Source organism: Panthera onca, chromosome C2 (assembly GCF_046562875.1).
Source record: "Panthera onca isolate mPanOnc1 chromosome C2, mPanOnc1 haplotype 2, whole genome shotgun sequence".
In the NCBI taxonomy this organism is placed as follows: domain Eukaryota; kingdom Metazoa; phylum Chordata; class Mammalia; order Carnivora; family Felidae; genus Panthera; species Panthera onca.
Window position 1 is genome coordinate 88,020,340 of NC_138347.1, and position 14,109 is coordinate 88,034,448.

Here is a 14,109-nt window from a genome sequence, read left to right on the forward strand (position 1 = left end):
CAGTTGAACGGAAGGGATATCTTTTATATACAACATGAGTCCCCGAGCTTAAACTCTGTACTTTCTTCCCAGTATTGCTAGATGTTAGCTACAGCAGCTGATACACATACTGCTAATTGTTCCAAAAGGATACTTCTGTCATGTCAAGGATGATGCAGGGGTGGCCTGCTGTGTTTCCTCACCACTGGAAGGAGCTAACTGTCAGGGTTTACAGCTGCCTCACTGACTGCTGGAGTTTTAATGCACCAAATAAAAGGACTGAGCTTTGGTGACTGTCCAGCTGGAGGAAGCTGATGAGTTTGGACAGACCTAAGTTGAAAGTGTTATATGGATGTGTAGATGCTGAGGTCACCATGGCATCGCAGATGGTAGGTAAGGTCGTGGATGCTTCTTGTTGATATCTCTGTGATAAGCTCTCTCACTGTATGGTCCAAGAAGGAATCATTTTCTGAAATGTTATGATGTGTGAAACAGTTAATGGGTAGAAAGAACCCAGGCTTTCCTCTCTTCATATGCTCCTTAAATGAATTTATTCCAAAATAAGCAGCAAATGGGACAACTGAATCTGTGCTAGTCCAAATAGGTATTTATCAGTCCAAAGAATCCAAGGCCCTTAAGAAAAACACAGAGAAATTCTTCAGTATTGGATGAATAGCAATAGTTTTTTTAATTAGATTTTCGAATTCCCAATCTCCTTTCCCCGTGGCGTATCATCCTCTCCCTTTTAAGTTAATTTGTTTCCTAGCTTCCCTCTTCTTGCCCTATCAGTTGTTTCTAAGGGAACCTTGTGTCCTTTGCTGAAACCAAAGTATCCCCGCATCTCTCATTGAATGAAAATCAGAAATTTCTTTTTCTTTTAAATTTTATTAATAACTGGGGGAGTGATAGAAAAATTGCAAAGTAAATTCTGAGTACTAGTTCTTTTTTACTCTTTCAGTCCCATGAGTTTTTCTCATGTCTGCAGTGCTCTTTCTCCTTCACCCAAAATCTCTGTTGGTAGAAGCACTTGGTCCAGGTTGCCGGTAGTGGATATCTGTTGTTTTTGCTTGCCTGGCACCCCTTCTTCTCTTCTTTCACATGTCCATTTTCCTTCGGGAGTTACTTGACCCCACCCAGTGGGCTGCTCCGTAGTGACTGGGGTGGGTCAGTAGTGGCCAAGTGATACAGAGAGAGCTGGCAGTTTGGAGGACTGAGCGGAGTTCTGGCTTAGTCTCCTCCTGCAGTTATAGACATGAGGAATTTTGTCACCATGGGGCCATCTTTGCTGGTGTATGAAGATTAAGAACACAACCAACAGAAAAAAAAAGCTAGGAGAAAGAGAGAGAGAGAGAGAAACAGAGAGATACAGGGAGAGGGAGGGAGGGAGGGAGAAAGAGAGAGAGAGGGAGATGGAGAGACAGAGATATTTTTATGAAGGGAAGTTGTGATTTCTACCCAAAGCAATTTCTGGTACTGCTAACAGTGCTAATAGGGGATGAAATTGTGTAGATGACCTTGAGCCTTCTCCATGTCCTGATATCACACTATGTTGGTAACAAGTCACATTACAACTTGCAAGGGCTTGGGGATTACATTTGTTTTGGAAGAAGCTGGCTAAAGAACAGTTCTGGAAGCCCTAATTAGGTGATTATATTGAGAGAACAACTTTTCTTCCTACCTAAATGAAGCAGTTAATTCATAAAGTCACTGCTGGAGTTCACAGATTGACATTTCCTTCCAGTTCCTTGGCCTTGCACTGGAGAATGGTACTTTAGCCAAGGCGAATCCATGGCATAATTATAGTAGTGTCTTGTTAGGAACATATCTATGCTCCTAAGTAATCTGGTTACTTAGATAACTTAGTCTGGTGTCAGAGTTGAATAAGAACATAATGTAGAATTTCAGACAGTGAAATTACTTGAGAGATGGTGCAGGATTAAAATTCACATGGGCATCAGAGGATTAAGCTAGCTCATCATTTATGAATGTGTAGGTTCTAATAGGTATATTATTAACCTTTTAAAGTTGATGTCATTTATAAATTTTCATTTATGTCATAATCCTGGCTGAATGTGTGATTTTCCATGGTTTTGTATTCTAAACAAATGAAAATTGCTCTTTCCCCAATCCCTCCTCCATTTTTTAATAAAATCGCACTAATAGGGTAAGTTAGTGACACAGGAGTACTGATCTGATTTTGTGTGAATTTAGTGGGTAGATATTATAGGGAGGCAGATTTCAAACTGCTATCAGGAAAACTTTCCAGCATTGTCTTATTAATTGGTAAACTATCCCACTGCTGGCAGGATTCAAGTAGTAACTATCCCTATCACTAGATGATCCCTGTGAAGGATGTTGTAGAAGCGATTTAGGCATTGCTGTGAGTTCTGGGCAAAACGACATTTTTGAGCAATTCTAGCTCTAAGAGACTATGTACTACTAGTGGTTATATGATTAATACTATTAATACTACTTCTACATTTTGCTATTAATAGTAATAATTGCCACTTGGTAAGCATCTATTATATGCTATATACAGTGCTAGGCATTTTACATATATACCCCAGGTCAACCTCATATGAACCCTCTGTAGATATTATGCTCACAGATGTGAATTAGAGACCTAACTGTTCTCTCTCTCTCTCTACTTTTTCATATACGTTGTCTTGACCCCTTCTGGTTAATTACAAACTCATTCTTAGGAGAGAAGGCAGTGTTGTATACTTGTATTATTCCTTACAGTTGCTGCCATTATGGAAAGGTGGAACAGATTCACCTAAAAAGTTGTCTGCTTAGTTCTGTTGTGCACATCACCCTGACAGGTTCTTCAGGAGAGTCCTGAAACTTTGTTCCTTGAGTCAAACTTCTCACATGGTACATACATTGGAGTGGTTACCGCAGAACTGTGAGGTTGTTCTTACTGAATGTTTTACATAGAGAAAGGGAAAAAAAGTAGAAGTTGGGAAGAAGAGGAACAATGTCCAACCTTTAATCACCTCCTTTTCCTCATCAGGACAAAAATTCCCTTGCTTGCTGGAGCATTGTTTGCTTCAGTATTTTGGCAGGGGAGGGGAGGAAATTTAATTGTGCTTGTGAATGACAAATTATCGCTTTAAAATTATTGTTTTAACTCACTTGCATCAATTGCTCATATTATTTTGCTGTCCTAACAGATCTCTCTGTTAATGTCAATGATTATTTTGCTGTCCTAACAGATCTCTCTGTTAATGTCAATGATTACAGTGCCAAGATGTTTTACCCACTGAAATGTGATGTTTATGGCTTGACATACTGAAAATAATATTTGTTATATAAATGCCACGCATAATCACTTTTTTTGGTTATTTACAGCAATGAGAAAAGAGTAATGTGCTGGAACCCTAAATGTCACGTGGCCTATATAAGAGGTATTTTATGATTGCCTACACCATCATTATGATCAGTCAGCACTTCATCAGTGGCTTTCTGTAGAAAGCCGTATTTTTTATTATGGCTATTTGCATGCAATCATTGGTATATTTACCATTTTCTGGGTTTTAATATCATTACAACTCAGGGAATTTGAAATCAATAAAGTTTTAGATGGGATATGCCAATTGGCTAATGAAAGTGATTTGGAAGCATAGGTATTCTGTAAGGGATATCATCTTTGTTGAATAATGTGGAGACTCAGAGCTCTGCTTCTGGGAGGTGTAAATAAAGTTTTGGGCCCTAAAGAAGGGACATGTGGCTTATGGGGAATATTAGCAGGGAGGCCGTTTTTAATCCATGGACAAATATGTGTAGGTTCTATTTAAGGATCAGTTCTGTGCTATGAAGGTTGGAGAATGGTATTCATCCTTCCTTCCATACACCTAGGATGAAATGTTAATGTTATAAGGGGACTCAGTGATCAGCTGGCCACACATTCTAATCTTATAATTAAAGAAGTCAAGAGACTAATTGAGAAGCCTGAAGTCATCTAGTCACCATGTCTTGAAAGACATCTTTGCCTTCCAGCTCAGTGGTCTTCTTTACCTTTTACCCCTATAATCCTTTCCCAACTTTAGCATTCCTCAGTGTTATCAACAATACTCCAAAGCCATGGAAATGGGGGAGAAGGTACAGGCTGGGTATTTTCTCAGCTCTCTGCCATTTGAGTATCTGTGTAACCTTCGGGAAGTTACTTAACACCTCTAAGCCTCAACATTCTCTTCTATAGAATGGGAAAATAATAATGCTCCCTCCAATAGGATTGTAATAAAGATTAAATTAGCTAACCCATGCAAAGCATTTAAGATATTATTATTATTCCCAGTTCATTCTCCTTTAATAATGAGCATTTAATTGTGGATACATTTAAATTACTTGAAGGGGCCGTTGTTTTACTGGAACTTAGAGGGCACTAGTTAACTTCTTTTTGGTGTCTTTATTTTGACATTTCTTCATTCTTCTCTGAAACATTAGTTGGGAATTTTTAATTACAAGTCCGTGAAAAAAAAAAAAGTCATCTTTGGATTACTTGAAGGGAAGCTCAAGAAATATTGAAGATTATAAATTTTTAGCTCCACGATTTTTCTATCATCTTCAGAATTATGTTTTTAGAGTAAGAGTCGAATTTTCCATCATATTTTCCAAATATTCATAATATTGCTTGAAAGTTTTATGTGTTTGGATGTCAAAGGGACTTTCTTTATAATCTCTTTAAATGCTGTAAATGTAGTGAATCATAGGTTTTTGGACCGCCATGGGCTTGTCAGCTTAGAACAGAACGCAAGAGGTATTCAAATCTTGCTGATGTCATGGATTTTTGTTTAAATTTTAATTACACATTTGAAGTCCTGATTATACCCTAAGGATTTATGTGCTTATGGAAAGTCAAACTATGAATTACAGTATTACAGGATATTTTCCACTTCATCAGATTAGTTTCACTATTCATTCCACAAATATGTTTTGTAAAATTTTCCAATTTGTAGAAAACTTTGATACTACATTACAAAAGGGTACTTAAATATAGATGAGAAAGATAGATGTATGTCTTTCCCTTTTGATATTGATGTTAAATAAAAGATGGAATGTTTTTGTTTAAAATCAGTCCCTCATTCCACCCCGCCCCCCTCAACACAATAAGTAAATGGCATTGTGAACAAAGTCTTCCTTTAGAGCTGTTACTCATTTTAAGTGTGTGTTAGGAAAAAAGTCTACTCTGTGTATAAAATCTAGCAAAAAATAAGAGAATTGTAAATAGAAAAATAAAACATGTAGAGGAGACAAATATTCTGTGCACATAGTTTTAAAATCCCAATGGGGAACACTTGTCAGAAAGAGAGACTACATACTCGTTAAGTTAAACATAAATTCCCAAAGAGTAACATTGCAATATGTTAATTTGCCACAGTAGATTTACCCACTGAAATCAGTCTACCAGTCTTGGCCAGCAAGTAGGATCTTAATTTTACCATCTAACAGTTGACTTGAAATAGAATAAAGATTTTCACATAAATATCTTAGTGACATAGACTTTCCTGGATTGCAGTGGTGCACCTACTCAACATTCAGTCAATTCACAGGTAATGAAACTCTTTGTAAGTGTTATCTCCTCACACAGTAGCAGGGTCTTAAATGGAAAAGGGCTCTGTTCATTTTCTATTTAAATCACAGGAAGAGATTATAGAATCAGTTGATGAAAACAGCTTATTTTTGGAAATCAGTTAAAAAATCTGAAGTTATGAATAGAAAATAATAAAAGAGAAGTAACTGTCTGGGTTTTCTCCCTTCTTTACAGTGATATGGTAGAAATATAAGGAAAATGCTTAACATCTTTTAGTCAGGAAATCTGGTCCCTTCACTTGCTACAGGGCTCAGTTTTGAGTAAGAAAAGAAAGAACATTTTTGGCTGCAGCTTTAGTAAACAATGAATGATGAAAAATATTGCAGAAATGTCTTCAAGAGATCTGACAATTGAGAACACAGACCTTATCGTGTTGATATTGTCTACATTCCTCCACAAAGCTTGGCAAATGAATAACTGAGCCCTGTTTTGGCGGAACGAGAGAAGGAAGTACTAGTTCCAGCATCAAAACAAGATAATGAAAACAACCAACCAACACAAAACAGTTATTTCTTCTCCTGAATAATAAAGACATCATGTTTGCATATAGAACAGCTTTTGCATTATTGCTCTACATATAAGAATATATTAAGGAACTCATAACAGACTGCACATTACAAACTTAAGGTTCTTTGGTGAAGAATGAAAGAAAACAGTATTTGAGCTTTAAAGAAAATGATCTCATCCCTTTTGCTTTTATCTATTGATCCGTTGGATCCTCTCACAGAGCAGGGAGAGGTACTGTGTGAGTTTCACCATGGCTACAATCACCACGCCCCCAGCCATCATACATGTTGGCCAGAACAGTGAATGGAACAGCACGTTGGAACTGTAGAGTTTGGTGAGGATGACGCTCTTCTGGTTTCCTTCTGGGTCGGAATAGCAGGAGAAGTGTTGATACTTCCTGAAGTTTTCCATGACAACATTCACCAGGGACATGGATTCTTCAAAATTTTTTCCACACTTAGGTATATAGGAGCACTGTGGAAAATGAGATAAACTGTCACCAGAAGATACTTTCTTTGTGTATTTATGTATGTCTGGTTCTGGGAGGGGATGGGATATTGAGGTCAGCTTAATGAGCTGTGAAATAATCATGATGGTTTTTCTTCTTGTATTCAAACCAGTGCCTCCAGAAACCCTAAGATCTCACACAGTAATGAAGACAATGTTTTTGGGTATCTGACCCACATGGACCTAAATAGTTCACCCATGTATAGTTTGATTATTGATTAGAATTGGATGACTCCAATGGATTCTTTTCACCGTAGCATGGTGAGTTTTAATTATTCCCTACTGAACACACTTTTCCATGGAATCAGAATGTCAATTTCTGTCTTTTGTCTATCCACGGCTGTCCATATAATATCAAAAGCTACCAGTTCTCTCAGGGAAAGTAGTTTATTCTCTTTTTGCTTGGCTTACTTTATTCAGCCAAGTCACCTTGGTCACCTTGCTATAGTAGCCAAGGAAATAGCTATACCTCTGGTGAGTTGCTGAAAAAGAATCCTGGAAAGGGTAGAGATACTGACTAGTTAAAGAGCCGTGATGAATTGTTCATGCTCAGTGAGCATGATAGCATGACAAAGCAACTTTTTCCATAAGCCAGGGAAAAATAAAACAGAACCAAATGAGTTTTCTCTTCAAGCAGCGCTCATCTGAAAATTTACACTATATTTCCTTTGAACTTTTCCCCTCTCTTATCTTTACTGTTGTATCTCTTCTACATGTCTCTCCTTTCCTCCTACATACTTATATTCTTGGATTGCTTTCTTTGTGTCTCTTTTTCTTCCCTGCCTTGCCCCGACTCCTCACCTCACTTTATATTTTCTGCTCTGTTCCCTCTGCCTGTCCTTTCTTTCTCTTCCCCACTTCTCTATGTACAGATGGAATTAAAGAACTTTGAGTTTTTATTATTTATTGCATATACTTTGGAACCATTTTTTCCTAATTTAAAAAGCAGTCTTCAAGGAGATGAAATCTCTGTGCCCCTTTTCCCTTGGCCTGTCAATGGGCAGTGACAAAACTGATTTTTTAAAAAGTTAGGAAAAAAGTGATTGAAAGAAATCTATTCAAACCCCCTCCTGCCTTCCCACCCCAGCCACCCTTACAGACAAAACTCACAGGGATCTGCACTAGGCCCTAACTCTTTGTTTTTCTAGATCCCAGGGCATTACATTCTTAGAAAATCGACCCCGACTACAAAACATGTTTTTCTCTAGCCTGACCACAACACACATCCCAGATGAGCCCCAGTCAGAACCCCTTGAGAAACCTGCCCCCTCTTGCTCCACTGGCCACGAGTTGACCCCGGCCCCACATTCTCCCCAGAGGATAGCTGCAACCCTTTCACATCCTTCAAAACACCTTAAAAGGCCCAGCCTAACAGAAATGTGGGCTGGCCTCTCTCCTCCCTTGAAGAGTAAATAAACTCTTGTCTTGCTTGTTGCTTTACTCCGTGCAATTCTTTGCCACCTGTGCCACTGGCCACCCTAACAGTGATTTAAGTCACTTTCCAGGGAGATGTGTGAGTCCTTAGCTAACTCTTTCCCCTCTTTATCATAATTGCCTTTCAACAGGAAAAAAAAAATCCCTGCCTTATTGTTATACACATTATCAAATGATTAATTTAACTGATTTTTCTGAATTGAATTGGTTTGTGACAAGATCACTGCTAATCTATATAATGTTTTGGTGTAAATTAGACAGCTGTGTCCCCTCTTTGGAACACTATTATTTTTCTGTCAAAAAATTGTCCTAATACACTTATTTTATGAAAAAGCCTCACATATTTTACTGCTATTGCCAACTTACAAGTTGTGCTTACAAATATTCACATCTATGACTTTTTACAGTGTGACTGGTATCCCAAAGGTTGTGCAGTGCATAACTCACACAACTGTATGTGGAGACACAAAATGAGGTGCGGTATTGTTGACCTTTAAGGTACATTCTGGAATTCCAGAACAATTTAGACCTGTAGATTTCACAGGAAAAAAAAATATAAAAAAGAAATGGAATGGGTTTCGCTAATGGAGTATGTTTGGATTACTCTTTTTCCCTTATTTTGTTTACAGTGCTGTAATCATTGGATTCTTTGACTATAAACAGCAGGAAGAGTCTTACTTAGTTAAGAATGGAGATGGAGTATGCTGGTATTAATCGTAAACCAGGCTTAAAGTAATGTTCTCATAGCAGGGCTGGTTGACACCTTCCCATGTAATCAGCTAAGAATAAATGTGAGTACACTCACAATATGAGTACAGCAGAGAGCTGGCACTAGAACAACATTAAGGGTCTGAAAGTAGCTCCAAAAAAGCAGAATTTCTCAGTGAGTTACAAGTTAGTACAAAATTAGCCTATGACTCCATGAAACAAATTTTCTACCAGTTGGATGCCTTTTGGATCAAAAGAGTTTAAGGCAGGATGGAGATACCTACCTTTGTTATTTTTTTCTTCTTCAAAGCTCCCTCATGTCTTTATAGCTTTAAAAAATGTTTTCTGAAGCAAAGCATTAAAGACATCACAGACAAGCCATTTGTAGTTGAATTTGAACAGAGCCAATTTAGATCATAAACGCATCAGGCTTCTGTATATTTTTGTGCCAAGACAGTTTATAGTAGTGGTTTCAGTGGTTAACAGTACCAAATTATTGAAATGATCTCAGTAAAATTGGCATTCCATTAAAATGGAGTTTTTCTTATGCTCTTGTGAATTGATCTGGCTTAAAAAAATTTTTTTTTGAAGAAACATTTGTCAGTCAAATAACAATAATTCTGTCACTAGGTAAGATTCTTTCAAGTAAAATGAGATGTAAAGTATTAAAAAGTTTTTTTAAAATTTATTTTGAGACAGAGAGAGAGAGAGAGAGAACGAGCAGGGGAGGGGCACAGGGAGAGGGAGAGAGAGAATCCCAAGCAGACTCCATGCTGTCAGCACAGAGCCTGATGCAGGGCTTGATCCCACGAACTATGAGACCATGACCTGAGGCAAAATTAAGAGTTAGATGCTTAGCCGACAGAGCCACCCAGGCGTCCTGATATAAAGTACTTTTGAGACTGTCTAGGAAGGATCTAGTACAGGTTTACTATTCCTTATTAAAGTTTCAAACTATCAGGGTCTCATATACGTTTGGAATGGCCAGATAAGGCATGTTCTATAGAGATTGGACTGACTCTGCCAGTGTCAATCATTCATTTACTTTTATTATTGATGAATCCTTCTTTTGTCATGACCAATGCATGCGGTAGCATAATGAGCTCAAGCTGTGTTCAGGAGATCTGGTTACTGTGTTTCTATAGGCAATTTACTTGGCTCCTCAGAATCAACTTCTTTATCTGTACAAAGGGGTTAACAGAGCCTTCCGGGCAGGCTTTGTGTGAAGAGCAAATGATGAATATGCCTAAAGCCTCAATACATTTTCATTTATGTACTTTCTTATTGGAATATCACATTGTCCACATGATCTTCTAAAGTCTTCAACCAAGTGCCGCATACTAAACTACGAAACTTCTAAGAAGGGCAAAATTATTAGTTATGTGGTTTTCACAGGGGGAGTGCCGTTCAATGGCTTTTATGTTATGGTCCTTGCTTTTGTGTCCCAGGAGAGTTGACATTATGCTGAATCCTACACTAGGATTCTAGGTTTCTGTCTCTATGGCTCAAACTTAGCCATGTGTACATTCCTGAGGCTGGTGTGAATTTGGGGTGAAGGTTTAATGATCTTATGATTTTATCACATGCTTGGAGGATCATTTTCTGTGTTTGGTTTAAAATACGCAGAATGCATTTCAGCATATGGAAACTTTACTAAGTGATCTATGTTTATTTGGAAAATATAATGTGGATTGAAAAGATAAAAATCCCAGCATTTTAGATCATTTCTTTTTTTAGTGGGAGGGGTGGGTTAGGAAAGATTTAACTTTTAGACTCTGCATGATATATATGATAAAGGAACATATGAGTTATAATTTTATACACACAACACACTTAAGTACTAATAAAAATATGGTAATTTTTTTACCATGGCCTTGAGTCATTCTTTCTTTCGTGTTTTAACATATGAATATATAAACCTTTCAAGCCTCTGAGATGCTCATTCAGTGGAAGACATAGTCTCACATACCTGTTCTCAATCCTGAGTTTTGTTAACAAATCTTATTGCTTTCCCAAGTCCCTTAAATTCTCTTTGGTATTGAAAACCATCAAACTGGCTCAGGGGTATGGCCTTTCCTCTCTTAGCTGAAGAAACCTGGGTCCTGACAACTTGTCTTGTGGCCCTTACATGGCAATGAAGACCCAGCATTGCATATTTTCTACAATTCTTTGAAAAGTGGCTGAAAATTCGCTTTTATTAACCTCACTTCCAGAATCTTTGATATCACTGGAGTTATTTTTATTCTGATGATGGACAGAAGTTTTGAGGAACTATCTGTTGGGCTTTGCTTAGACATGCTTTGCTAAGCATGTATAAAGTAAATAGTGACAGGCCTTCACCCTAAACATAAAAGGTGTGGGGAGAAGTGGGGGGCAGTGGGAAGGGGATGGTTTGGCTGAGTAACCTCACTGGCCAGTCTCTCTTTTTTATATTGGTAGGAAAGGGGCTATCAAGGGGCCTCAAGGGAAGGGTTTGTTCTTCATTTGTTCTTTTACAAAAAGAGAAGAGTTTTATTTCAGAGAGTGGTTAGAAGTTTAATGAAATCCAATCAATGTTGAATGTCTCTAATGTGCCTGATGGCATGCTAGACACAGGCATCAAAAACGTAAATAATAGGGGCACCTTGGTGGCTCAGTTAGTTGAGCATCCAACTTTGGCTCAGGTTATGATCTCATGATTCATAAGTTTGAACCCTGCATTGCTCTCTGTGCTGATAGCTCAGAGCCTGGAACCTAGCCTGCTTCAGATTCTGTGTCTCCCTTTCTCTGCCCTGCCCCCGCCCCCATCCTCTCCTTCCTGCTTGTTTTCTCTCTCTCTCTCAAAAATAAGTAAACATTAAAAAAACATAAATAACACAAGGCAGATCATTAGAAAGAAACAGGAAGAGGTTATAAAGCAAGGATGGGGTGATAACAGTGGGACCAGGAATGAAGCTAATGAGGTTTTCAGTAAAGATATATCCTCCATGGGGGGGACCACGAATTTGCTCTCAGAACTTGTTAGTAGCCAGGGCATCCTAAGCCCACCATGGCCATGAGATAAAAACATAAAGATTGCTAATGTGAAACATAGATATTCTTGGTTCTAGAGTCAGATGGAATTGTTTCTCATGTCCTCAAACAACGAATGTCCTGCATGTGGTGATGAAGCTGGTCCACTGTGTGACATGCCAGGGTTTGTGTTCTGTGCTGGAGAAGAAGAAAGGATCCGCATGTTGAGAGAATATAGAGATCACCTGCTGGAAGCCCTGGGTTACTCCAGTCCACAAGTGTATTTTAAACTTTTGAGTTTTTTGGATATAAGTGATGGACAAAAGAGATGAGAGAGAGAGTCAGTCGGGATGTTTTCTTTCCCTTTTGAGACTTCTTGTTCCTTATCGTGGCTTCTAAAAAAAAGTGAATCCCAAAAAATCCCACAGAATCTACTGTCTGCTTGATCTTGGCAAGCGGGACTGTTTGAATTGTTTGCAAGAGGAAAGGAAAACAGCATTCACACTCTGCTATGCGCTAATGTTCCTTTCAGTATCGAGACACAGGTCCCTCCGGAGAGAAGTGTTCCTTTCTTGTGTTTCCCAGAGCTGCCACGCTGTTACGGCATTTCTGCCTGATTTGAAGTAGAGAAGAAGCTAAAAGGACCCAGGAAGTCTACTAACTAAATACAAGCCACCTGAAGTCTTGAGATTAGTCAATACCCAAGATGGCTAAACCACAGAGGCATCCGCCTTCCCAGTTCACAGTGTATCCAGTTAGGATTAGAGTAAGTCAGACACGTCCTCTGACCTTGCCCTTTGACATGATCTTCTTTCTCAGCAGTTGGAAAGGAATAGATTATGTCTCCATGCTTTTCTTCTTGATGCTTAGTTCAGGGTCCTTTTGGGCACATTCTTTCATTTCTGCACAAAGGTGCCCTGGGATGTCCCAGAATTCAGTTTTGGCAAGAAGTGACTAAACTTTGTCAATCATAAAAGCATTTCTGAATCTCTGGTCCATAGGTAGCTTCAGCAAAATCTCCTAGATATCCTTCAATTTAAAGTGCTAATTATGGGGATTTCATACGTCACATTTCCAGGCATGTCTTCTGCCCCCTTTCAGGGTTCACTTCTATCTGTTTAGTATCTATTCTTGGAAACTGGTGATGAATACACAGCCCTGACCTTCCCCATGGATCACAGATAATTCTACTCTGGGTGCGATGACCTTTTGCTTCTAAGCAGCTCTTGGGATATGATGGAATGGCATGGATTCTCACCTGTACACTAAAACGTATTATCAGAGGATAAATATTTCATATAATTAGATTTTTCGTCCTCTCAAGGGGATGCTCTCATGTTTTCCTCTTTAACAGTAGGATGAGATGAAGAGACTTCGAGTTTTATTCAGACCTAATTAGTGAATGTGTGACTTTAGGAAAATTATTTCATTTTCTGAGCTCAGTTCCATTACTGCAAAAAGTGAAGATAATAGTGGTACCTAAAATGTGGGGTTGCTGCTGTAATTAAGTAAGTTCAGGGGCGCTTGGGTGGCTCAGTCGGTTAAGCATCCGACTTCGGCTCAGGTCATGATCTCGCGGTCCGTGAGCTCGAGCCCTGCGTCGGGCTCTGTGCTGACAGCTCAGAGCCTGGAGCCTGTTTCAGATTCCGTGTCTCCCTCTCTCTCTGGCCCTCCCCCGTTAATGCTCTGTCTCTCTCTGTCTCAAAAATAAAATAAACGTTAAAAAAAAATAAGTGAGTTCATGTAAAATATTTAATATGATACAGTGCCTGGAACATTGTAAACTCTTGATAAAATCTGACTGTTGTTTTAGGAGTATGGTTTTAGTCAGGATTAAATGAGATGATCTTTGTAAAGTTCTTAGCATAGTGCTAGGGACACTATACATGGCAGACATTTGACAAATATCAGATTCTTTTCTTTCCTGTCTAGATTTTCAACTTCACTTGTACCCTTTTACCCTTCTTCCCTTTTACCCTTACCCTACCAATACAATGTAGAGGACTTTAGTGCTTCCAAACTTTGCTTAGGATTTTGGGATCTTACAGCATCTACATTCAAAGTTACATAAAGTCTTGTTCTGCCACTGTCTGGAGACATTTTTAGTTGTCACAATTGGAGAGGGGAGGATGCTAGACATCTAGGGGGCAGAGACCAGGTATCCTACATTGAACAGGACAGAAGCCACCCTCACAGAATGACAAAGAACTATCCCCTGCGCCCCCACATCCCCAAATATCGATAGTGCTGAGGTTGAGAAATCCCTGTCTAGATATGTATATTCTCTGCATTTTGTAAACCCCAAAAGCTTCAAAATGACAAAGTGAGGGACAATGGTGAGTTTGGAGTTGCAAATAATTGATTAGTTTATAGAACTTATTACATCAATA

General features: G+C 38.7%; 1 protein-coding gene across 2 annotated transcripts in view; it reads right to left on the bottom strand.

Annotated features, from left to right (window-relative positions):
• Positions 1 to 855: 855 nt before the first annotated feature.
• KCNMB2 (potassium calcium-activated channel subfamily M regulatory beta subunit 2) overlaps positions 856 to 14,109 on the bottom strand; it is a 244,499-nt gene continuing 231,245 nt past the window's right edge. For both annotated transcript variants that reach the window (XM_060639254.3, XM_060639252.3), the window contains exon 5: positions 856 to 6,553. In XM_060639254.3, the coding sequence (XP_060495237.1) occupies positions 6,269 to 6,553 (285 nt within the window). In that variant the 3' untranslated portion in view covers positions 856 to 6,268. The remainder of the gene's footprint in view (positions 6,554 to 14,109) is intronic.